General features: G+C 38.2%; 1 protein-coding gene across 1 annotated transcript in view; it reads left to right on the top strand.

Moving 5' to 3' along the window:
• Erich3 (glutamate rich 3) overlaps positions 1-5,856 on the top strand; it is a 73,234-nt gene extending 67,378 nt beyond the window's left edge. Inside the window, exon 12 of the mRNA XM_026409546.2 lies at positions 3,635-5,856. Within this exon, the coding sequence (XP_026265331.2) occupies positions 3,635-5,856 (2,222 nt within the window). The remainder of the gene's footprint in view (positions 1-3,634) is intronic.
• Positions 5,857-27,031: the final 21,175 nt, after the last annotated feature.

Raw genomic sequence — 27,031 nt, 5'->3', positions numbered from 1 at the left:
TTTTCATCTCCCTATTCTTATTTCTTCCTCTGCCACTTTTTTTTTTCTTTTCATCTAATGAATATGATTGCAGGATGTGGTTCAGAGACCGATAGGGGAGTTTAAAACTGATATCAGCTATGAATGTTGCAATTTTTAAAAATATATTGATATCTAAGAATTTTTTAAAAAGAACTTTGGATTCTAAAATTCTGATAGGTATTTTCAGATGAAATCTTATTTTATAGCCATTTCCCATATAGTTGACCAAGTAGATAAACTTTCCTTAACTGACCCAGTTGGAGACACAGAGTCAAGGCACATCACATTTCACAATGATTCATTTAAAATTTTTTTCTTTCTTTCTTTCTTTTTTTTTAATTAGGAAAAAACTCAATGCCATCCACATGTGACTTGTCTCTTCATAATGAGTATTCTAACTACAAGATTGCCAATTAGAGATTGATTTAACAGACCATGACTCATAGATATTTGGTCAAATTCCTTGTCCTTAACACCAGTCCTTCTTATATTTTGTGAATGGCTTTTTATAGGTTCTGATTGGAATATATGTGTGTGTGTGTGTGTGTGTGTGTGTGTGTGTATATATATATATTTCCCTTGCATCAGGAATGTCATATGTATATGCATACAGGGGTTATTATTTTAATTTTTTTAAGAGAGAGAGAGAGAGAGAGAGAGAGAGAGAGAGAGAGAGAGAGAGAGAGAGATTTTTTTAATATTTATTTTTTAGTTATTGGCGGACACAACATCTTTGTTTGTATGTGGTGCTGAGGCCGCACGCATGCCAGGCAAGCGCGATACCTCTTGAGCCACATCCCCAGCCCAAGGGGTTATTATTTTAATTCATTGTATGGTTACATTATCCCACTTCCCATTTTTGTTATCAAACACATTTGAGATTTTATCCGACTTCCAAGCAAACAGCTTAGCTAGCCACAATTTCATGGATGCTTGTAGAAGACACAAGGTGAGATCCATTTCCCTGGCACAACATGAAGAGGGCCAGGTGACATTTGAATAAGCAGTGAGTTACAGGAGCAGACCCTGGAGCTTTTGCAGTGCACATTCTGATAAAGGAATTCTGGTTCGCTCTTCAATCGTTCCTTCTTCAATGCCGCCATAGTAGTTATTGATCAAGTCTAATTCAAGCAAGAAAATCAATTAATTGTGAGATGTAGGTGGAAAGTGTTTGGAGGAATGATTTGGTAGGGTTTTCTGTGTGTTGGCACTGTACTAAGCATTTTATAGAAACTCTCTTATTTGCTATAAAGATAATTCTGTGAGCCAATCATGACAATTCCCATTTTAATGATATAAAAATGAAGGACTAGAGAGGTATTGTTTCCCGAGTTCATACAGCCAGTAAGTGGAGAACTGGCATCCTCACTCAGGTCTGATTGCCACATACACTCCATTAAAACAAATTGCCAGTTTATGAATAGTGCTTGCTCTCTTATACTAAATATTTTTTTCCAAAAGCTCATGAAGTTTCAAAAAACATGTGTCATGTTTTTATACTGATATTTCTTAGAAAGCCTTCAATTACTCTCTTTCCCTTGCCTCAGGAATGTCATGCACGACTTCCCTGTAGTGTGTACATTCACATAATAGCTCAGCTGGATTCACTCGTGCTCTCTCCCCCAGAATTTAGACACAGTGTATTATTACATGTGACTAGGCAATTTTATTCCCTTGTTTTTCTGAATGCTCTTTAATTAATCCATAAATTTAGAGGCCAACTCTCAAAAAACAGAATATTTAAAACTTTTTCGTAACTGACTTTTTAATGATATTTTCATGTAGGAATTTGAACAGCAAGATATAACATTAAAGAGACTTGACACACATTGTAGTTTCTCATTGTTTCAATGTAGTTTTGTTTCCAATGTAGTAATAATATGTAATGAAATAAAATGGACCATATTCTCAGATGAACTTGCTACATGTTCTCTGAGTATATAATTTGGGTCCACATTACATTTCCCTTTGGGAGCTTTTAGGTACAATTTAGAAATAATTGCTGTTATGCACAGAGGGCCACCATAAAAGTCAACCTCAGACCCATTGATAAACCTGAAATTTCTATTTTATTCTTCTTAAATAAGACTCAAAAGTTACTTTCCAAATATATTATTAAGGGAAATGTCATATCAGTTATGATTACCTTACCTCAAAATAGTCTGTCATAGCAGCTGGCAAGAGACTGAGGGAATGCGGCAAAGATAGCCATGTTTTGGGTTAGGAGAAATAATGGGGTGGCAACAGTCTTGAATGGAGTGTAAGATTAGACAAGAAATCAGAAAAAGGCATTTAATTTCTGTTGAATTGTGCATATTGGTGTTGCTGGTAAGAGAGCCAGCCAGGTAAGCAAGTAAAAAAACAAAGGTACACTTGCTGACTTCATGAGTATACATGGTTGTTAGAGGTTACACCCAGATATGGTAACTTATTTGACAGCATCTAACCCAGGGTCTTTTATAATTGAAAAAGTTTAGATGAAAAAAAAAAGTATTAAGAAGACAATTTTTGAAGCCTCTACCATCATCAATACTATTCTTCATCTGAAAAATTTAAGTTTTGGGTCTTTGGCATGACATGATTTTACTTATTTTGCATGCATCATTCAAAAAATGTGTTTTTGTTTAATAACAAAATCTATTTGAAGCCTTTTTCTTTCTTTCTTTTTTTTTTTTTTTTTTTTTTTTTTTTTTTTTGTGGTACTGAGGATCGAACCCAGGGCCTTGTGCATGCAAAGCAAGCACTCTACAATGGAGCTACATCCCCAGCCCATATTTCAAGCCTTTTTGAGAATGTAGCAAACCTAATACTTATTGAAATGTAATAGTGAATACATGTCAATTGGCCAGGGAATCATGAATGAGCACTTATGAAATACTTCAAGAAAGTTATTTATGTAGAAAATTATGCCCAAATACAAAGTCTTCTCTTGTTCTGTGATTCTATTTTGCCAAAGAGAAATCGGTTTCTGAACATAGATGGTAGGTATCCTGACCTATAGTACAAATCGGTGTCTTTAGTAAACAAAACAAAACAAAACAAAAAACCCAAAACCTTACTTTGAGCTACAAAATTTTTTTTTGATATAGTATCTTAAAACACTTAAAGTATTATGTGCTACGATTACCATTTCTATGTCATGACTGTGTTGCTAAATACCCACCCAGCAGAAATGTAGTCAGAAGGCAGTCATATTATGCTACGTTATGGTGCTATAAGAAATGGTCATTTTTAAGAAAATAGAATGCTATTTTTCTTATTTTTAAAAATTTTCTGTAAGTCAATATTTCAGGTAAAATTAGGGGGTTTGAGAGAGGACTTATTGATTCTAAAACATAGAGACATGAAAGCTTTTTGTTTGCTTATTTTCAGCATTTCTGATGTTCATTTTTCTTTAATATCAATGTATCCATTAAATTTGAAAGCATTTCTTTTTATAATGAAAGGCCATTATTAAAACATTGTGCATATTACACTCAGTGGCATCATAGAACCAACTGAGGACATGTTTTATACATAATATCAAAGTCTCCTTGGTAACATATATAAATCTCTTCTAAATATTATGTAAGTGTATATATATTACCTTCTCCTTTGTTCACTTTGATTGAAGTAACCTTGTTTTCTACCCTTATTTTTATAGCACCCAATAGAAATTTTATAGTGGAGGAAAGGGCACCCTTCCACTCGGAGAAGGAATCTGAGCAGATCACACTGCAGAAGAAAGAAGCAGGGGAGGAAGTTATCGCTCCCCAACACCAGGATGCAGAGCTCAGGGATGGGGTGGGCATTAAGGAGGCTCCCCTGGGGGAGTGGCAAACAGCAGCTGGGCCTCTAGCACTAGCAGAGCAACCCACAGAGAACAGCAAGGTGCCTCTGTGCACGGCAAGTTGGGCAGAGGAGGAAGCAGAAGGGGATGGAAGGCAGGACCTAGAAGGATTCAAAGCCACAGGAATAGCAGCAGGGAGAGATTCTGTGGGTCTGAGTGAAGGAGAGGCTCCTCAAGAGCAGACCCTGAGGCAAACTGTACTTGGGACAGAGCAGGCAGGTTCTGAAGGGGAGCAGGGTATGGTGGAGGGAGTGCTTACAAACACCACAGCCCTGAGCACAGAGCATCTTCAGGAGGCAGCTGCCCTGAGAGAGCCACCAACAACTCCAAAGATGGAAGTGTCTGACAGAGGGGTGGCTGTGAGTGAGGCAGGGCCCCCAAAGCCAGATGTGGACGCGAGTGAAGAGGAAGCACTCACAGAGCAGGAGGACATGGGACCCATTGAAGACACAGCATCTGAGAGAGAGGATGGTTCACAAGAGGCAATAGTTGGGGGAAAGGAACCAGGCAAAGAAAGGAAGGAGGTTCTGGAAACAGAACCCCCCTTGAGCATCTCCACAGGAGAGGCAGGGGCAAGGCAGATGGGGCTTTCAGAGGGCAGCCCAGAAGAACTCTGTGAGGAAGGTGCAGCCAGGGCAGAGACTGGGAGTGAGGCAGAAGATGTAGCAGGAGAAGGGAGGAGAGCGGAGAGCCCCGGAACACCTCTGAGGGAAATTGGATCTGAGAGAGAAGAGGTGACAAGGGCAATTGCAGCGAAGGATGAAGACACTTTAGAAGAGGAGCGAACACATAAAGGGGAAGAGGGGGAAGCAGTGAAGGAAGAGAGATCTGAGGAACAGACCAAAGAGCCTGAAAATGAAATAGAATCGGATGCTGAGGATGCACAACCCACAGAGACAACTGAAATGACTCAAGATTCAGGGCTTCTAGAAGACTCGCTGAAAGAAAGACAGGTGACCTTGTTTGAAGTAACACATGGATTTGAAAAGTCACTGGAGAAAATAACAGCTCTGAGGAAAGAAGAAAGAGGGGAAAGCTTGAATGAAGCTAGAGACACAGAGCACAGGGACAGAGCAGGGCTGCTGGGCCGGCACAATGTGGCTCTACCAGAGCAGGGGCAGGGACCCCACCATGATGGAGAGGGCACTTTAGAGGCTGCAAAGTGTGCAACCCAGGACCAAGATGACCTTGCAGGAATGCAGACAAGAGAGGAAGAAGAACCTTTTCAGGGGCCAGGAGGAGCAGGAATCATGATGATGACCGAGAAAGATGTTCCTGAGGGAGATTTCATGATAGTGGAAAAGTTTAGTGAAGAAGCAGTGGATGGGGACCCAGAGGAGGAGGAGGAAGAGCACACTCTGGGGACAAGAGTGACAAGGGTGATAAAGGACAGCAACCCAGAGGGGGATGGGGCGACAAGAGGAGGAGCAGTCCTGGCCCAGGAAGGAGGAGCAGCAGAGAGGAGGGAGGTGTTGGCAGATTCAAAGACAGCTAAGGGGGAAACAGTAGCAAATAGAGCCTCCTCCTTCTCAGATGTTGCTTGGGAGGAAACATGGCACAGAGGGGATGGGAAGCTGGGTAAAACAGCAGCTGCAGAGAGGGTGGCAGCAGAGGAAACAGGGCTGAGCAGGGAAGAGGTGACAGTGACATCAGCAGCAGAGCCTGGGGAGGGAGCTCTCCAGGAAACTTTCCATCTGGAGGGGCAGGGCCAGCGGCTAGGACAGGATCAAGAGGGAGGGGAAGTGGAGGCCACTCAGGGTGTGAGGTCCCTGGGAGAGGGGGAAGGAACAGGGAGCAGTGATTCGAGGCAAGAGTCAGGAACAGCTGAAGAATTCAGACAAGGATCATCACAGGAGAGGGAGGTAGAGTTGAGCGGAGGGAGTCTAGAGGCAGTGGCAACATTTTCCGTGAAGCCTGAATTCTCTGGAACCCAAGAGGAACAAGAGCATATGGTTCAAAGAGAAAGTGAGAGTGCAGATGTTCCCCTGAACAGCGTGAAGGACTAGGAGATTTTGTGGCAGACGGTGAGTTTAAGTCTGATCTGTTTGCAGATGGAATAGAAATCCTGCCCGTGGGCCTCCTCTCCTTGGGGCTGGCTGGTCCCTTTATTGGTGTTTGCTGTGCACACATACACACACACAGGCTTCCCTCCTGTGGTACTGAGCCCCAGCCAGCAGGAGGGTGGCTAGGGGAGGTGGAGGAGGGGCCAAAGCACACACAGAATCCCACTCCAGTCACCTTTCTACTCAAGTCCTACTCTGTTCTTGCAAACACATCTCCCTGAAGCAGGAGATCTGTGTCTCTCTGACACAGCCCCAAAGTTGAAACACAGGAGAATGTGTCTCCAAGTCCAGACATAGAAGCAGAGAATCAAACTCTCTAGAATAATCATTCCATTTTAGTGTTTTAAACGATGGAATGAAGATTGTCAGTGATTAAGTGCTTTTGAATGGGCTCTCTGCCTTCATTTCTGCAGTATTATAAAATTTTATATATGCATATATAATTATATATATAAAATATAAATATTATATATTTACTTAATATATAATATATATAATACTTCACTCTATAAGTATGGAAGAGTGAAGTGAAAGAAAAAAATTTACTTTTTTTTTTTTTGCTGTCTCCTGGAATTTCCTTGATATCTCCTATTTTGAGTGATTCTATTCATAATATTACTATCCTTTTTGTTATTTTTCAGGGTATTTTAAAGGTTTCTTCTGGAAGACATAATGGCTGGAGAAAGATTCACCCAAGCATCTCACCAAGACTTTATCTTTTTTTTTTCCTTTAAACACTGTGCTTGTCTGAGATGGTTCCTAGTCCATCAGTGACCTCAGTAATCACTTTCAGAATAGCTCAAGCAGATCTGCAAGAACCTCCATAGTGGTAGTGGTTCCAAATAGAAAGCTGAGAAGCTATTATAAATTCTGTACAGATAATGTGTCTATATTCAAATCAGATTGATGGTTTCAAATGTTTGACTTTTACCACAGATCACTGGGAGGCCCATACCTGATGCCTGCGGTTTGTTTAAATTCTTTTTTTTTTTTAATTTTACATTCAAATATTAGTCCTAGTTTTATACACAGGGGTTTTATTTAAAATCTATGGCTTGGTACTTTAATGACACAGGCTGTGAAAATGAGCTCTAAAGGACCTTCTATGTATACTCCAGACTAAAGATCGCTCCAAGCCTCTCAGTCCTTCCTGAAAAGGATTCCATGCATGTCTATTCATTTACACTCGGAAATATTCATTCTTTCTATTTATGCCAGTCGAGTAAAGTGCAAATCTTATTTCAAAATGCCCTTTGTTTTTGCATGTGTTTCTGTACTTCTGCTTTCTCCGGTAGACTAGTAAAATGGTAGCTTGCAGCATTTTATCCCTGGTGGCCTCGTTTATGGGTCTGCTCAAGTTTAAATCAAAGTTCTAAATAATTTAGATAAGTGGAGTGAATATAATAATTACAGCAGGTAGATGTGGTCCATCAGCACATATGCTGACATTCTAGACTTGATGTCATTCAGTGAAAAAGAAACTTGAATAAAATTAGTGTGCTGCTCATCTTCCCAAGTTCTGTTATTTCAAACCTGCCAGCTCTTCTGGGTAGTTTATAATAGATCAACAGTTCACTATTGCTTTCTAAATTACCACCACCTGGTATTATTTTCTACTTGAGCATCAGCATGCCCCCAGGGGTTTCAATTTCCTCCAAGACATCTACATAGCACACATGTTGGGCCACCTTTTCTCCAGGAGAAGAGGTGAAAGAGAATGTCCCAAAGCAGTGATTCTCCAACTGGAAGACATATTAGTCTTTCGTGGGGCACTTTTCATAAATGTCTGTACCCCTGGCCCCACCAGAGCATCAGATTTAGTTCATTTTAAATGGACCTTTAAATGAAGTTGGGCACAGCATGCTACTGGAGAGGCTGAGTTAGGAGGATCTCAAGTTCAAAGCCAGCCTCAGCAAAAGCAAGCCCCTAAGCAACTCAGTGAGACCTTGTCTCTAAATAAAATACAAAATAGGGCTGGGGATGTGGCTCAGTTGTTGAGTGCCCATGAGTTCAATCCCCATTATCCCCCCTACCCCCTCAAAAGAGAAAAGAACTAACAAAAAAAATCTTTCCCCTTGACTGTACATGGAACCAAAGTTAAGAATTGCTGCTCAAAACCATCATAATCCATTGGTTGCCTTCTACTCTATGCCCCTAGGGACTAGGCATGATATTGTTACAGGTATTTTTCACTTTAATTAATGTCAAAGTCATTCAAAAATCAAAAATATGCTGAACCAAATGAATTAGATAATGGATTTGTTCTTTAATCATGAACAGTGTTGACATCACCTGGAATTTGTTCCTGGCTTTTTCTCATACTTACTAAGTTAGAATTGTGGGTGGAGTTTTAAAAAATCCTCTTGTAATTCTGATGGATAACAAAGTCTGAAACCGCCATCATGGGCTATTGGTTGTACTGAGGATTAAACTCAGAAAATGGATTGCAGGAGCATTGTGAACTTTCTGCTTTGTCTCCCTGTCTCTCTTTTTCTTAATCTCTGTATCTTTTTCTGTCTTTCTCTAAGAATCGGTAATAACTATAAAAGTGATGAATTCAACCTAAAGTTTGGTCTTATTATGATCATATTAGAGTATACACGGATTTGTCTACCCACCCCCTATTGAAGATGAGTATTTACCTCTCCCTGCACATCATAGGGCTCCTTCATTTGCTTGGTGTTCTATGAGTGGATTTCATCTACTTTACATTTAGTTTCATTCATTACCAAGCTACATTTCTCTGGAGCGCTATGATTTCATCCTCAACATTACAGAGCACTTTGAATACAAAGCACCTTATAAGAAAGATTATAAACTTGTTGATAACATTGAAAAATGAGTTTTGCACAATGTGCTAAATGGAAATTGCTTCTCGGATTATTTTTATATTCAACACATTCTATCAAAACATTCTGTAACATAATTCTACAATCTGCATGTGGGTTTAACTGTGAAATTAAGGGTTGTGATGTTTTGATTAAGTGAATTATTTCTCTGCAGATACTACATTGATAAAATTATGTGTATGTTCAACCAAACTCATATTTTTCCTAGTTTATTCATTATTTAAAGCATAAATAAATAATATATTTACAGGTATTATATGTGAATTGTTCTTTGTAAATAAGACTTAACTTTTAAAATCTTTTGTATTATTTCCTTCCTTACAAAAGTTGAGTTATAAGAGCAGATAAAAGAGAATTAATTTTATTGGTCTATATTTTTGAGAGTATGTGTTTATACTGACTGTCTACATTTATATGTTTTTCACATATGTGGGATAATGTTAGAGAGGAAATTATTTCCACTATTTTATTGATAAGTAAACAAAAGCTCAATATAATTAAATGACTTGTCTAAAATCACAGTCAATATCAGGTCATCTGAATCTAAACTCTAATTAAAAAAAATCATATACATTGCTTCTGGGAAGAGTTATTCTAGACACTAAGGCACTCAACGTGAATTTCTACATATTTTTGTTTACTTGTAGAAGGGACAAAAAAATCTAATATATATCATCTAATACTAAGAAATTAGCTCTATTTCTAGCTAGTGTTAATCAAAGAACAAAGTAGATTTAAACAATTCAAGAGAAAAATAGATAACCAATGGAAATGTAGGAAGAATTAGGATTTCTACTTGAATTTCCTGAATCCAGCCTTTTCTATGGCTTTATAAACTCTTATGCTGTAAATCTGAAGAATAATTGAGTTCCTTAACCTTTCTAAAATCAATAATTTTGCCACAATTATTGCCCTTGGAAAATTATTGTTTGAACAAAGAAAAGAAAACTGTAAGGAACATTCATCTAGTGAGTGAAATATCCCAACAGACTCAAGGACAGCCCAGAAGAGGCCGCTTCCGACCCTGGGTAATATTTCCTCCCAGGCTTCTGTACCACTCGATTGTGTCATTTAAAAAAGAAAAGAAAAAGAATTCTGTGTCACCTTGGCTAGCAGAGGAAATACAAGAGTACAAGGAATAAATATGGATGGAATTCTTTAAAAGTCATTCTCAAACTCACCTATATTTTTTATATTTTGTTCAGGTTTTTTTTTTCCTTCCTTCTAATATGCCCAGTGACAGAAAATCTATGCTTTTCAAAATAACTGGAAACTCACTCCATGAGATAAGCTGGTGGACATTTGACACCTCAGTAATCTGTGCAGCCCTCCCAATATTTTGGAATATTGCTATCTTCCTCCATTTTTATTAAGGAAAATAAGGTACACAGAAGATTCCTGAGACAAATAAACTGATGCCAAAGTCTGCCTCCTCTGCAAATATTTCTTGACTTTATTAAGCACCTACTTATAAATAAAGGCTATGTTAAAGACTCCTAAATTAGAGGAGAAAACTCACAGTTGTTCAGGGGCTTGGTATTAATGTGACAGACTTCAAACTAGTGTTAGTGTGCCCCAAAGGAAGTCAGAACTTTTCATGGGATCCATTGGCAAATGTACTTCCAAAGTACTTTTCTTAAAAACCAACTTCAGAACCAGCCTGTGGTGGAAGTCTTCCATGTTGCCAATCTCACACTCTCTCTGCACCGCAGAGGAAAACTCTTCATTTGCTTACCAACTGTACTGTGGCTCAGTGGCCCCTAAATGACACAACCGAGACAAAGGAACAACTTGAAATATGATGTAGGGGTTGAGAAAAGGAAAGATTTTAATAAGTGGTTAGCAAATCCTTCTGTGAGTCAAGTGATTTCCAATTCTTTGTTTTCAACAAAACTAAATGAAGATCTGACTGAATCGTCAGCTGATTAACCATTTAATTTTTTTCTTCGTATTTTATTTGTTTATGAGTTTTGGTAAATTACTCAGAAGGAGTTCAAAGAAGAGCACTGCTGCACAATGTAACAAACTACTTCCATTCCCATCCACTTATTTATGTGACATGCATAAATCCTATGTTTTTATGTCTATAAAAATAAAACTCAAATATTCACTCATTCTAGCAGTAAATAATATTTGTTCTCAGATCTACAAACTAATTAAAAATAGAAATCACCGTCTTCAGAAATGCAGTTCTCCTTTTATTTTTTATGTGTAATATTTCCCAAAATTTATAATGTATGTTGCCCTAGTCAAATGTATATTGCTAATAATTGCAATGATAGCTCAGTCAGAAAAATTTAACATATAAAGCCTTATGGTCACAGGGCTTTTTAAAAATTAAATTTTAATTTATATAATAATTTAGTGGCAGGGAAGTATGACAGGGAGATCAATAAAAGACTTAAAACTATAAAAATATACTGCAGTAGCATAAAATTTTATGGGAAAAGTGGTATGAAATGTAAGTTTAAAAAAGAAGAGTGCAACATGTGGTATTTGTCTTCCTGTGCATGGCTTATTTCACTTAGCATAATGTCCTTCAGGCTTAACCACGATGCTGTAAATAACAGAATTTCATTCTTTTTAGGGTGCAATAATATTCCATCATGCCTATATACCACATTTTCTTTTTCTTGATGGATACCTAATTTGATTCCCTTTCTCGACTATTGTGAAGAGTACTGCAGTAATATGGGATGCAGATATGTCTTTGACATCCTGATTTTCTTTCTTTTGGAAATTAGAAGAGTGGAATCTTGAAACATTTTGCAGGTCCCTTTAATGTCTGGCTTAATAAAATACATCTGGATTCATACCTTTGCTTTTCCACTCAATCTTCTGTGCTATTACATGTTCTGTAGCCCCTGGAAAACACTCTTGTATACTCATTAGATAATCAAAGTGCAAAAGGCAAATAATGTCTAAATATTATAAAATAATTTTGTTATAAAAATAATTATGAACCTCCAAGGCTTTTAGAATGATACTTTGAGAAAGGGAGAGGAACTAGAGAGAGACTGATTGTCAAATATGAAACAAAGTTAAATGTGATAAGTTCTAGTGTTCTACAGCACAGTAGGGTGATTAGAGTGTAATTTTATAGTGTATTTCAAAACAGCTAGAAGAAAGAGCTAGAAGAAAGGATTCCGAATGTTCCCAACAAATGATAAATATTTGAGGCCATTGATGTGATAATTACCCTGATTTGGTCATTATACATTCTATACATGTACTGAAATAACACACTGTACCTCATAAATATGTATTGTTATTTCCAAGTAAAATTTAAAAATATGTTGTTGCTGACATGTACTACATAGCCCTATATAAATATTTACATAACATTAAAAAAAATAAGATTTTCTAATGCTAAGGCAGAACTTGGTCATGTTTGTTTGCAAATGGATGTCTGAGGCCAGGTTCGACAGGAAATGACTCTGGAACAGAAGTTCTTATGCAGGTGTATTGGGATGTCCCTAAGAACAATTCTGTGGGAAAGTAAGGAAGCAGAACTGGGCTGAGAGCAAGGATGGGCTGTGAGGTAGTTACCAGTGAGGCTGCTGCCCATCCCTGGGGAGCTCCAGGGCTGTGATTGCCAAATGGAGGTGAGGGAGCAGACCTCAGTTTCCATGATAGACCAATTGGTCCCTGTTTGTTGCTTCTTTAGGTGGGAAGTACAACTGGGGCTAGGTGGTCTCTTTAGTCAAAAGCAGTTCCTGTGGAGAAATTCAGATACTACACCTCACTCCAAAAACTGGAGGATGAATGTGTCTACTGTGAAGAGGGCATCAGGGTGGCACCCCAGAGCACCCACTGCAGAGATGAAGGTGATATCAAATTGCTATGGCATTTTTATTACATCGGACTCATGTAGAAAAGAGATGTGACCATTTTATCTTAAAACGTCCTATTTTATCATAGCCTAGAAATTATATCTGTGAATACTATTTAAACTTACAAATAGTTTAGATGTCATGAAAAAAAATGTGTGAGAGTACTGACAGATTTTCAAACTCTCTGGAGGTATATACACAAAAATATTTGAAGAGTGCTGGTATAAAGGAAAAGGTGAAAGTCCACTGCTGTGTTTTTCAAGCTACTTAGCATGACAGTCATCACAAGTCAGTTGCCAAAATTTTGATTAATGTGCCATTTTATTTTTGTCTACATACCACTATAGTGATAGTATATGTCTGTCAGCACATTAATGAATGGGTCATGCAGCTTGGTGTTGCTACAAGGAAGCAGAGTCTCTATATATTATTGAACTGTTCCTAGGGAAGGAAGTGTGTCTGTTCAGTGTGTCTGTCCACAAACACTATTATCACGGGGCTGCCAGCACCCTGCCAGGGCAGTTTCCTGCTTAGGAGGTGATGAGTTGCCCGAGAAAAATAAAGTCTTAAATAATTAGTGAAGAATTAAGAGACAGAGCCAGAAAATAGATTTTAAATTTTAAATAGAACCTGTCAGGTGCTCCCGTCCTGGTAGGAGCTGGCAACAAATAACTAAAAAATGACTTTAGTCCTATATTTAAGGGAGATTACATCCAAGACAAGGTTAAAGTTTCAGCAGGTGGAGTCTTGCTTCATGGTGTCTCACAGTCAACAGGTTGATTGGCATCTTTGCAAGCCACACCCCTCTCAGAGAGGCTGTGTGTCTATGGGGCTCCAGCTGGTCACTCCAAGTCCAATGCAGTATGGAACTTGGCAGAGCTACTCAGAATATCACAGGGACTGGGGGATCTCAAACAAGCAGGAGTACCACTGTGAGTTCCCAGATACCAGACTTTCCTACTCAGTGGCTTCCATGCCGATTTGCTTCATGAAAAGTTCACTGGTGTCTTCCAGCACATTATCAGGGCAGTTGACAGTTATACTCAAAGCGCATCTAGTGCTAGAGAGCATGGGGTCAACGAATTTTCTCTAAAGAAACAGGTTGCAAATATGGAATGTATGCCTGCAACTATCCAACCCTGCCATTTTAAAGCTAAAGCAGCCACAGACAATATTTAAACATGTGGGTGTGGCTCTGTTCTCATAAATCTTTATTTTTAAAAAAGGCAAAGGTGTATCAGATTTGGCTTGAGGGCTGTAGCTTATGAACTTCTGATAAAAACTTACCAAGTCCATTGTTCTGTAACTGTGTAGATTAATCTTCACTTCTCAATAGGCTATGGGCATTTTAGTATTCCAAAACCATGCCTTAAATTTAAAAATTTGGGAAAAGCTACCACAAGGAAATAATTGAATATAATCACATGGTGGAGTAAACGATTTTTCAGAATCTTTCTGTCTTATTCAGACTGTGATTAAAGAGCTTCATCTGAGGTTTTCAATCCTTTCTTCCCTTCCTCCCCCATCTTCTCTGTTACATCTGTTAGAACATAAATGTAAGACATTGTAAAGAAGAAAAAAGAACTGTAGAATTCTGACACATTCCATGTCACATAGGCCGACTCATTCTTCAGGAGAACTTAGCTCTATGAGAGAAGAGATGTGATCTTTTCAGATCCTGTGCAATCCGCAGTGCCAAGAACAGTGTCTGGCACATGGCAGGTGCTCAGTAAATACATAGTAAATGAATTAGTGCAAGATTTAAATGCACATTGGATAGTATTTTGTTATATGTCTCTGAAAATTTTTAAGCCCAAATTTGATTGATGTTAATAGATTCAAGGAATGTCTGAAGATAAAATAATTATTTTTACGAACTATGAGAGTTGGTAGGACCACTAGAGATCACAGATTCCATCTGTTCCTCTTAATGGACACGATGTAGATAGCAAAGTCTCAGAGAGTCTGAGGAGGGGTTACACATTGGCTGGGAACAAAAATAGGATTGAATTCCATTCTCTAGAGCTGATTTGACTTCACCATGCCCTTTTTCATTAGTCAAAAATTTCTTTTTACAGATACAGAATCTTAATTTCTAATCAAATTCACTCTAAATCTCAGTGTTCCCCCCCCCCCACAAAACAGCTAATTTGGCTCTTGCCTTGCAAACACTGAAATAGAAATTTTCAAATGCAGTGTAAGTTGAAAGCATTTTGGTTGCTGGGATTATAGAAGTAACTGAGATGTGTCACTACCCTTTGTAATCTCCACTGAGACTGCCAAAGTTCATAGAGACAGAAGAAATTACATATACTATTATTTTACACATATGTACACACATATGTGTGTGTTTGCACACACACCCTTGCAATGACTAAAGAACAGAGACTCTCTAAGAAGGAATAGAACCTCTCCTCATGGCAGAACACACAGAAGTCTCCATTAGAATCCCACAAACCACAAACCTGTCTAATAATATACAAATTACCTTAAACTCAAATCTAAATCGCGGGATCAACTTCAGCTACTTGTTAGACTTCTCTTGAGATTTTATTTTATTTATTTTAATCTCTAGAGGTCAGAGTTGGGCATCGGAACTTTAAAAAATTATCTCCTCCAGGAGACTGCTGTGTGCACCTCAGGTTCCACACCACTGATCTCAAGTCTGAATAGCTATAGAAACTGAAAGACTGTAAATGTGCGAGTGTGATTTCATAAGCCAATTTAAATTGATGTATTATATGTTTACCATTTTACTCTTTTATTCTATTTTGCCTTCTCTTTTACTTTTTTACTCACGAAGTTTCACAATGCTATGAGGAAGGTACTATTAGGGCATTGTGAAGTCAAATCAGCTCTAGAGAATGGAATTCCAATCCACTATTTTTGTCTCTAGCCTATGTGTAACCCCTCCTCAGACCCTCTGAGACTTTGCTATCTACATCACATCCATTAAGAGGCACAGATGGAATCTGTGATCTCTAGTGGTCCCATCTTACAGATGATAAAAACTGAAGCACAGAAAGGTGGAGTAACATATTCCAGACACAGATGAAATGGCTCCATCTGGAGCAAAAGTTCTCAGAGTTTAGTTTATATAAGACTAAGGGCTATATTAAGATAGAATAAGCCCTGAGACTTTCTGAATCATTAGGCATGCAAGACACCTGAAAATGTGAGATCTTAAAAAGAATAATTTGTTCATTTTATTTATATGTGACAGTAGAATGTATTTTGACATATCATACATACGTGGAGTATAACTTCCCATTTTTGTGGTTGTACATGATGTGGCATTACAATGGCCATGTATTCATATATGAACATAGGAAAGTGTTGTCCAATTTATTCTACTATCTTTCCCATTTCCATCCCCTCTCCCTTACTCCCACCTCCCTCTGTTCAATCCAGTGAACCTCTGCTCCTCCCATCACTCCCATTGTAAGTTAGTATCCACAAATCAGAGAGAACATTTGACCTTTGGTTTTTGGAGATTGGTTATTTCACTTAGCATGGTAGTCTTCAGTTATATCCATTTACTAGAAAATGCCATAATTTCTTTTATTTATTTATTTATTTATTTATTTATTTATTTATTGTTGTATTTGGACACAATACCTTTATTTTATTTATTCATTTTTATGTGGTGCTGAGGATCAAACCCAGGGCTTTGCACAAACTAGACAAGTGCTCCACTGCTGAGCCACAACCTCAGCCCCTCATTCTTCTTTTTGAATGAGTAATATTCCATTGTGCATATGTACCACATTGAAAATGTGAATTTCTAAAAAATTCCTGTGTGGTACTGCTGCTGCTGCAACATGGACCAGAATTAGAGAATCTAGAGTCCAAGCTGTTTTTAAAAAACCCACTGGGCAATGCCAAGACACACTTCAGTTTGAGAGCCACTGCTCTTAGTGGTTCTCAGCCTGGGCTGTATGCCTAAGTCCCCAGGAAAGCTTCAAAAATCCTGATGCCCAAGCTGCACCCCAGACCATTAGCTCTTTGGGGGAGGCTGGACACCAACAGTTTTTAAAGTCTCCCTGGCTGCTGTGACAGAGAACCTTGACTTTAGAGTGTTCTGCATTAGCTATGACATTTTTATGCCCTCCATAGCACTGAGACAAAACTTCCATAGCATGGTGCTGTCACAACTGCTAAGATAATGCTGGGTCATTATTCTGTCACCCAACTGGCAGTATTTTCATTATACACTATGCGCCTGCAAGATGAGACTAAATAACCTTCCATTTACCACTGGGGCCTGTTCTGGAGTGGAATGCTTCTTCTGGAATAATTAGATTCTGTTATTTTCAAATTCTAGTCACCATTTACAAACTGACATTTGTGAGGCTGAGTCTCGGTAGATTTGTGGTTGACTTAGCTTCTGGACGGCCATGGTGTGGTAAGTGCTGCTTCTCCAGGAGAGTTCATGCTCATGGAAATCACCAGCACTCACCTATGTGGCCCCTCTAGTTTAATGCACAATGCTTGTGCACCCTGTGCTACCTAAGTCAAGGGGTCTCCTCTTAAGTGAACACCTCTAACCGTGATACACAAGCTTCACTCTTGTCCAGCCTGCACCTGAAAAACACCTGCTGTAGTTTATCCCAAGGTGTTGGGTGGGACCTAATCACAATGCCTTTTTAACTTCTTTTCCAAGTATGTGCCTTGAGGGGAAATCAGGGTCTAACGACAAGAATGGTCCTGAAGAGAGAAATAAATTAGAAAAGAGTAGCTTGAGGGAGGGTTAGGAAGGGATCACTGTGGTCTCATTGATTTTACCTGTTGGTACCTAATAGTGGTCTCCACTTAAGGGTTATGATCACACATTTCTTGCATTGTTCCCATGCAACAGAATCTAATGGCAAACAAAAGGTAGGTATTTTAATTTCTATTTAAAGGTGAGGCACAAAAACACTGAGATTTTCTACCCTTTGTTATTAAACCGTAGCCTTCTGTGTAATTTCTTCAGGGGTATCTGCCAATTATTTTTAAAATGTATCTGTATGTTAAATTTTCTGTTAATGTAACTGCCAAGTTTTTTAAGAATTTTTTTTTAATTTCTCAAAGTTTTATCCAGTCTTCAATCCAAATATATACCTGTTTAGTTTTGATGGTCATTTGCCACTTGCTAATTTTTCTGACTTCATGACATTTCATTTCAATTTTTTCTTTAAATATTATAGGTATCTAATACACACAGTTATTTTCTTTCATAGAGCTGAGTCTTCTATTATCTGGAAGCCTTGATGATCTGGTTCTGTGGCTTGTTATTATTCATTATTTTTATTTATTATTTTCATTCAGTGTGGTTGGTTTGCCATTTGTATGCTGTACTGAGTTCATCTTAATTTGTGAATGATCTTTTTAAGTCCATTTTATGTGCCAATTGTTGATAAAGCTTCCTTTCATTGAGGGCTTGGTCCTGATATTCAATCTTCTTCTTTTTTTTTTAAATACTTTTTTTAGTTGTAGATGAACACAATACCTTTGTTTATTTATTTTATATGGTGATGAGGGTCGAACCCAGTGCCTCACAAATGTGGGACAAGAGCTCTGCCAATGAGCTACAATCCCAGACCTTCATTCTCAATACTAATATTCTGTCCTCTCAGGGAAACCTTGGTTTTCCCTTGTGCTTACCCAGGTCACTGCTGGTTTTAGCTCTTGTTGTGAAGAGTGTACTTCCTGCAAATTCAGAAATAAACATTTTCAAGCTCTGAGGCCCTTTCAAGTGTCAAGTCGCTATGTTAAAGAAGGCAAACTTTTGATAACATCTTTAAAATAATTACATCATTAAATTGAAAATTAAATATATGTATATATTTACTTAAATAGATATACTTATTTAAATGTACTTTTCTATTATTTCAAGTATTTGTAGGTTCAAACATATTTATAAGTTCAAGTTTCTAAGGAGAGGACTTGGATTGAGAGTGAAAATACTGGGAATTGGGACTAAAGTCTTTCACAACTGAAGAGTCTGAAATGATAGTTTAACTCAATTGTCTTAAAACGTTTGTGAAGAGATTTTAAAATTGCAATACTCTCCTTATTGGCATTTAACATTGTAATACTCTTTTTAGTGGCATTCAAAATTGTAATGCTCTTGCTAGTGGCATTTCTTTCCTTATTTCTTCTTCAAGGAAAGGTTCACAGATGGGTCAAGGAAACAACTGGGGTGTATTAAACTTCAGAGAACAAACTATTTAGGTATCTTGCCTTCTGAGTACACATATTTTCCATTTTCTTTCTTTTTTTTCTGCTTTATTGTAATTTGTCTATTGTACCTGGTAAAATAATATCGGCTTAAAGATTTTTTTGTACATAGTTTGAGTAACAAGCCTTCCTAAAATGGGGAGTGAGCTATCATTGTGCTGCTATAACAAAATATCACACTTGTCACAATTCAACAGAAATTGTGACAACAGAAATTTATTTCTCAAAGTTCTGGGTAGAAAGTTCCCCTCCATGGTCATGGTGCAGCAATCTGATGTTTCCTTAAGGTCTGTTACTTATAGATGGTGCACTGTGTCTTCACAGGATAGAAAGGTAGAAGGGAGTAGGCTGCTCTCTGAGGTCTCTCTTATAAGGGAATTAATCTAATCAGCGAGGATGGAGTTCTTATGGCTCAATCACCTCCCAAGGAATCTTCTCTTAACTTTGGTGGTGAAATCCTAAGATAGGCATTCTAACATCTCAGATGTTCCATTTGGGGAAACTGGGTGATGAACACCAGAACCATTTTGTACACTATTTTGCAAATCCCAGCGTATTTATCATTATCAAATTTAAAAAAGAAATTCAAGCATTAGAGTAAGAAAGTAGGGTAAGACCTATAGAAAAGGGGATATGAAGGAAAATTTGCACCTGTCTCTGACTAGGCCTTACAGGAGTGATGAGAAGAGTCTTTGCAACAGTTCATGGTTTGTTATAGTTCTCCAGAGGCATGATGAGCCCAGGCCTTCACCAGTGATAACACACATTTGTTTACCTGCTGTGTAGTATGTAATGAAATCCCTGAGTGACCCAGCAGGGTGACAGGAAACTGTACAAGTGTGTACAAAACTAGTCATCTTCTCCTTGGAGACACAACTAATAGCTACTATTAAATGTATAGTGTTATTTTTGATAGTTATTAATACCATGTTTTGCAAACAAACACCATAAATTAGCACTGCAGGAAAAATGAACTCCACGGAGTTTACAAAAATAAGAGGAAACATGACTTTTAAGGCAGATCACTTAAAATTACAAGAGGATAAAGAAGGATCTGTGTTTTAACTGGGCTAAGAACACTTGTAAACATTTGTAAACACTCCTATTAATGGTGCAATGCAGCTTTGATAAATTGCAATGTATGCTTATGATTAATCATTTTCCATACAGTGGCAGGATTTGACAGAAAAAATGCAAAGAAGGAGGTGCCTTTCCACGATTCTTAAGCCTTATTAATATTTTAAATCAATTAATGGCTTAATGGATAGAGTGAGAAAAGTAACAAACTAATTTAGTTTCTACAAGCAACTTGAACAATTTCCACTACTCACTATTTTACATTTTGCAGAATTTCCATTTGTATTAATAACTTATTACTTCTATTAAACATGCATTTTCCCTAAAGCTTAATGTTTCTTCAGTGAAGACCAATTAACTGGGACAGTCTTTTCTTAGCTAGCCAATTATTTTAATTACTGGAATTTTAAAAAAATGTGCTTGCTCTGCATAGATTTGACCAGCTGAACTTGCCCAAAGAATGCACTGACTTTAAATTCCCAGAGACAGAAGGTTTTTAGTGAAATATGTAGATACCAAAAAAACCAAAATAAAACAAATAAAAAACTGTATAGACATATTGGGCTCTGCAGAGCAATAGTTGAACAATTCTGTGCCATTATTTCATTACTTCTAAGCCCTTTATTTACCTTCACTTTCCTGACTTTCCAATCCATCAGTCCTTTATTATTGTTTTTCATTCAGCTTCCTTATTCTCTTTGTGAAGATCTATGGCTTAACACTGGACAGACAATCACTGTAACTCAGGAGCCATGAAGTGAGAGGTGGGGCCCTACTATAGCAAAACCTGAATGTTTGCTTCTGAGGTATTAAAAAATGAGTGAATTCCGTGTTCAATGAATATGAAAGAGTTAAAGCAAAAAGTAATGAAATAGTGTTCCATTTGTAGCCCACCAAGGGGTCAGTGATGCCTAACTGGAGTGAACCACTCACTGAGGAGATGAGGGCGTTAGCACCCTTCTGGCCAGCCAGAAGGCCATTCATTTTTATGCAAATAACAGAATTTCCTGAAGGGCAAATAAAAAAATCTTTTTCACTTTGCAGAGAAAAGCTGAACCAGCAACTAGAGAGGAAAAAGGAGACAGCTATGATGTGAAGGCTTAGTACTACTATTCTAATAAAGTAGGAAAGGTGGTAAGCAGATTAGTAGATGAGAGGTATAATAAAGACAGAAAAAAATCTGTTTATGGAAACAGAGCAAAGGCAGCAAATCTCACATGCTGGTTTTGCTGGTGATAGGGATATTTGCAAAGGACATGATCAAACCCTAGTGCTGAGCACAAAGTGCTACACTCTGAGACTCAAAACAGAACATGGGAGGCTCAGGAGGGCTTGAAAGAAGCAAGACTAAAATTATAATCTCAGTCTAGATGCCAATTCATTCATTTGTTAGTTCATTTTTACTCTCCTTGGAGTATAGATTTACTTATTCCTTCATTCCACAAACCACATTTACTAAAGGGAATCAGTGGCCCAAATTCCATTCATTTGCATGTTATCTTTCCTAGTTTGTTCTCACCAAGAAAGCAGAACCTCAGACAAAAGCACTTAAACTGCCACTTCTCTAAGGAACCCAGTCAGTGCCTTGGGAGCCTGGATGGAGAAAGTCCAGTGAGAGAAGGAGAAGGAGAGAGCAGTCCCTAAACTGTCACACTGAGGTGGTGCTGTTTGCAATCTAGGTCAACTGATGACCAGTCTCACCAAATTATCTTCTGAAGCTTTAAGGATAACTGTGCCTCAGGACCATGCAGTGCTGGGGAGGAGTGAGAAACATCTATTACTCAGTTTTGGTCTCCCCTTGGGCAAAGGCTTATTCTACAGGTTGGCAAGCATTCATTGCCTGCCAGATTAAATTTCAAAGGTCTAGAAGACTTGGGACACTATCCTCAGGACAACAGTGAGGTTCTAGGGCACAGAATGAAAAGCAATAGGGATTTGGCTGTGATGGGAAAGTGGTCAGGTTGTGACCACTTAAAGATGGTTGCAGTGATAGTGGATGCTTCAGTGGTCAAAGGCTTAGGATAATAATAAAAAGATCTGAGGTGGCACCCAAGAGGTATCTAATACATACATATTCCTTGTGTTAGGTAGTAGTTAGTAATAGGCAGTGAAATGTGAAATCAATAACATAGCAGAGTCACAGGGTTTCTTTGAATTGCCTTTTAATAAACCACCAACTAACTTGTAGAGCAACAAGCATACTAACACTAAGATGAGACAGGTGGGAACAAAGAAAATTAATTAAGAAATATTTCAAGAGAGAAAGATCCATGGGTCTAACTTCTGGAAGGGTCTACTGAGGTCATTGTAAAGTTAGAATGTATAGCCCTAGGTTTCTCAGTATATTTCAGAAGGAAATTTCATTAATAGTGCAGACATACTAAGATGAAGTGTGTCTGGTCACTGAGTCCAGTACCCACATCATCATAGGATTGACTTGTAGATGAAGCCCTCCCACCCCTGAATAGGACAGCCACCATGACAGTTCTGGAGAGGACCAACTAGGATCAAAAACTCCTTACCCAACAGGAAGAAGGAGTTGAGCATCTGATTGGCAAAAACTGCAGAAGGTGGAATCACGTTCTCCTGGTGAATATCAAACAGCATTAAATTTGGAAGCAGCATTATTTCCTTTGTCATTCTCTGCTTGGAAGTGACCCATGCTCGCTCTTGAGGATGCTTTTTGCTTAAGCTTTATTTTACTTTCACTTATAATAAAATTTTCTTGCTTGACTTTTCATGTCTGACTTTAAATTTTCTTTCATCAAAACACAAGGATCCCACTCTCCTTCGATACTTGGAGACATTAGTAATTAGTTGCTTAATTTAAATGCACTATAAATTTGGTTATAATGGTATCCAGAGAAAATTGTGCATTTGCGTTATCCTCAAATTCTTTTTATTGTAGAGTCTTATGTTACAAACTCATTTCTCAAGCCATAATGCTTTCATTAATATCCAGAAAACAAATGATTAACCCTTGGTACTTGGTTGATTTCTCTCTCTGTCATGTTATGTCAAGCATGACCAATCTTTATGGAACATTCATCATGTGCCTGGCACTGTGATAAGTAATTCACTTGCATTGTTTCAGTTAATCCTCTCTATGAGATAAGAAACATAATCTCCATTTTGCAGATGGGCAATTTGAACATCAGAGGGACTAAGTAACTTTCCTAGAGTGGCACAGTGATTGCATGAGGGGAAGTTGGCCAGACATTTATCCCATTCTAATTCTAAAGTTGATGGCCTTGATTTTCCGTCTTGCTAGTACTTTGTAACTGTGGTCTCAGGACCAGCAGTATCAGCACCTTTGGGAACTTGTTGGAAATGCACATTCTTATGCCTTACTCCATAGCTTCTGATTCTACAGCTCTGGGGTGGGCTCACAAACTTGTGTTTTAATAAGCCTGTCAGCTATTGTGGGGCTGAAGTTTAAGAACTGCTCTGTTCTATTCTGTCTCATACAATCTCATACCTCATATAGGATAAACCTATATCATTCAGGGTTGCTTTCATTTTTATTATGATCACCTCAAGGTATCCTAGATATTGACACTGATTCTTTTTACATGTTCTAGTTTGAGTTTCAGGAAAGTAAAAAACAAAACCAAAAATGCCTAAAGAAGAACCTGATATTCTTCTCTCTGGTGTTTAGAAAATCGTAGATTATTATGAGTAAAAAAAAAAAAAAGAAACTGAAGGAAAATTCAATATTAAATTATTTTAGTCTCATTTTTGTGGTCTTATTTCAATCTTACCCTTTCCTGATTAGTTGAGATAAAAGAAAAGATGGGAGTTGGTGCCATTAGTGAACCTAAAAACTCCTTTAAAGATGGTGAGGATGCCTCTTTTCCACATATGAGCCCATTGCTTAAAAGACAGATACTTGAGATAATATTCCTTTAATCCCACTAATTATACATAAAGCTATGCTGGGAGAGCATTAGAGACGTGTCCTCATCAGCAGGGCCCGGCACCCGTGGCAGTGTTTTAATTCAAGAAGCCTAATTTAATTAGCACCCTGCCACTGTGTCGGCTGCTGTGCCGCTTTGGATCTCTGGCCCAGGGAGAAATGTGCAACCCCTGCTCTTTTTATTTCTATTTAGCCTCATAAAAGGTAGGGTGTCCAAGGAGAAAGAGAGGAACTTTGCCTCTCCATCATGTTTTGCATACAATGCTAATTGAGCTGACAGTCTTGGACCATAGTCTGTTATTGCTGAAGCTGAGTTTTGAGCTGATACCCGATGAAGGGATTGCAAATGTCAAATGGCTCATCTTTGCCCATGTGTCTCTTGGAATATGGAAGGGAAATGATCAGGGGGAGCTCTTCAGTCTGCATGCTTGAGTAACTGCAAGCAGTACAAAGCTAGGAAGAAATAAGGTATTCAAATCCTTCTGGTAAAGCCTACACCATCTCTCCTCGCTTTCCCCACCCAGAGTGCTAATGAGGAAAGAAGAATGTGAAACTCCTTGGCTTCCCTAATTGCTGTGCTTTGCCCTCATAACTTTTTTTTGTTTCTGCTTATCACAGTGAGAGTCTTGTTTCTGTCAATCATTTCTGGTTCCTTCTGCCTAGAAAATAACAATGCATGCTTTTTGAGCCTTGAGATTATTCCAAGCCCCTTCTCTTTCATAATTATAACAGAGAAAATAATTATTTTTTTTGGCTTTACTTTATAATAATGAACCATAGCAATCAAGAAAGGTTTGTTTTATTGGTTTCTGAAAATTCTATGTTCCCAAATTTTCCACAGGACTATAGAACTGCAGATATGTTTGCTTTTACAATTCTGAATTGTGAACATGTGCTATGTTTTTAACTTTTCCTCCATCACAGTGGAGGCAATATTATGTAGTAAGCAAATCATGGACAGTAGTGCAAGACAAAATTAGCTTTGAAATCTGGCTTTATTTTTTTCTGGCTTGGATTTGTTATTCTGCATCTCCAGGCATGAATTTGCCACTAAACGAACAAATTTAAAGAATTCCTCCTTTACAAGACTATGTAGAAAATTAAGTCAAATAATACATTTTAAATATTCAAAAACTCTCCCTACCATGCAGCAGGCCCTCAATAAATGTGTTTTCTACTTTTTACTAAGCATCCCTCTCATGTGGGAGAATTCTTTCTGGTTCTTCCATTTAGCTGAAGGAATTTGATTTCCCTTCTGATTTTATTTCAGGTATAAAATCAGACATTGCTACCTAAGGTCTGCTAGATCTTGGCTCAGTCTGCCTCAGAGATGTAAGCTGGGCAGCTTGCTGCTTGTGAAGATGGAGTTTTTAGAGATACTGACAGTTGTTTCTACAAAAGGAAGAAAATTTCCACTTTTCTCATGCTCCCCTTTTACAGTACAGCTCTTTAGATGCATGTTGATATAACAGTAACAACAAACAGCACTATCTGCTATTATGCTGCAGTTATTACATTATAAACTTTATATCATTTAAAATCTTCATAGCAGTTCTACATGGTAAATTGTATTATCATTATCTTACAGATAATAAGTTGTAGCTTAGAGAGGTTAAATGACTTGTCGAAGGTAGCACAACTACAATGAAAGGTTGAAATGGCTCCATAACCAATGCTTCTGGTTTAAGAGACAAGGAAGGAAGAGAGGAGGGGGAGGAAAGAGGAAAGGAGAAAGAAGATTAAAGAAAGAGAGAAATCATACCCTTCATTTTAGATGGATTGTTTAGCATTAACCTTTTCTTCTACCATAAGCACCCAATTTTTTCTGTTTCCTAAGGAAATGTCAGCTTTAGAAATAATTTAAACTAAATAATCATGCTCTTGGAATAACTCTCTCCTGGTGCTGCTGTAATTTGGCTTACAATTATAGTTAATTGAACATCTTCGGAGTTAGTGCAGTGCTGCATGTACGTGGGAAAAAATTTAATGTGCTAAGCATGCAGCAACATGATCTTAGAAGTTCATTTTTACCAGCAGAAAAAGAAAGCAATTAGTGAAACATATTTTCAGTAAGGAGGCTGGGGGAGAGAAAAAAAAGAACCCCCAAAACCCAAAACTAAAAAATCCCATCATCTCAAGACAAGCCCTAAGATGATCCCTGAGCCCCACCGAAGGTGTAGTAATGAAAATGGTTTAGTGAGCTACAGGTTGGCATCTGTGAAAAGGTTCCCCTTCTCAGGAATCAAGACACATTAGTCTCATTATTTGCAGATACTTGACAAGACAAGAGCCAGAGGCAAGCAGCAGCAGAAGGAAATGCAGTGTGGAGTGAGGAGGTGACTAATTAGAGGAAACAAAGAAAGGGAGCTTGACAAATCTGTTCTAGAAAACCCCCTTTCTAAAAAAGAAGCATTTCAGAAGCAAACAGTCCTCCCTCTTCATTGGATCGCTTCCATTGGGAACTGGCAAGAGGACTCCTGGTTCACCCCGGAACTGTCCATGGTCCTGATTACATACATGTTTGGCACAGCATTGCATAAGCTGTGATTCTTTTAGTTTAAACAATCTCCATTTTGCCACCCCTACCTCGGCTTCTAAGTTATTCCTTTTTAAATTCAGCTCATTAAAGGATTAAGCCCCAAACTGGCTTAGGCTAGGCACTAGCTCATTCCCTAGAGTAGCCAGAGCAAAGCAACAGAAGGGGAGTTATGGAGACAGGTGTTCTTTAACCAGCTTACGTTTCTCCTTCTGTGTCTTTGCCAGAGGGTTTAGGCCTGAGCAGTCACCTCAGGTTCCTTGGCTCTGCTTATTATAAAGCCCTATGGGAACCTGCTTGGTGGGATACAGTACCTGTGACTCCGGAATAATTGGGTAGGGAAATGAAAAGGCTGGAGGCTTAAAAGGGATAAATCCAGTTGGAAGTATGAAGGTTTTAATTTCTATCTCTGGGCCCGCACTGGGCTATCCACAAGCTAATCAGAGCATGTGGGGACTGGCAACTTTGAAACTGAAGGTCATAAGAAGAGGCTCAAAGGAATTTTAGAGGTGGAGTTGCTGTTCTCTTGATAGAAATTGCCCTCTACACACAAAATTTCTAATTGGCAGGAGGAAAGGAGAGAAGAGCTTACACAGATATCCAAGGAGCAATCAGCACTTCAACTTCCCAATTCCTTTGTATTCCACTGACTTCAGGAGGAGAAGAATGAAGATATGCCTAAATG

Source organism: Urocitellus parryii, chromosome 11 (genome assembly GCF_045843805.1).
Source record: "Urocitellus parryii isolate mUroPar1 chromosome 11, mUroPar1.hap1, whole genome shotgun sequence".
Lineage (NCBI taxonomy): Eukaryota > Metazoa > Chordata > Mammalia > Rodentia > Sciuridae > Urocitellus > Urocitellus parryii.
Note: the sequence above shows the minus strand (reverse complement) of the source record. Positions and strands in the feature narration are given on the sequence as shown.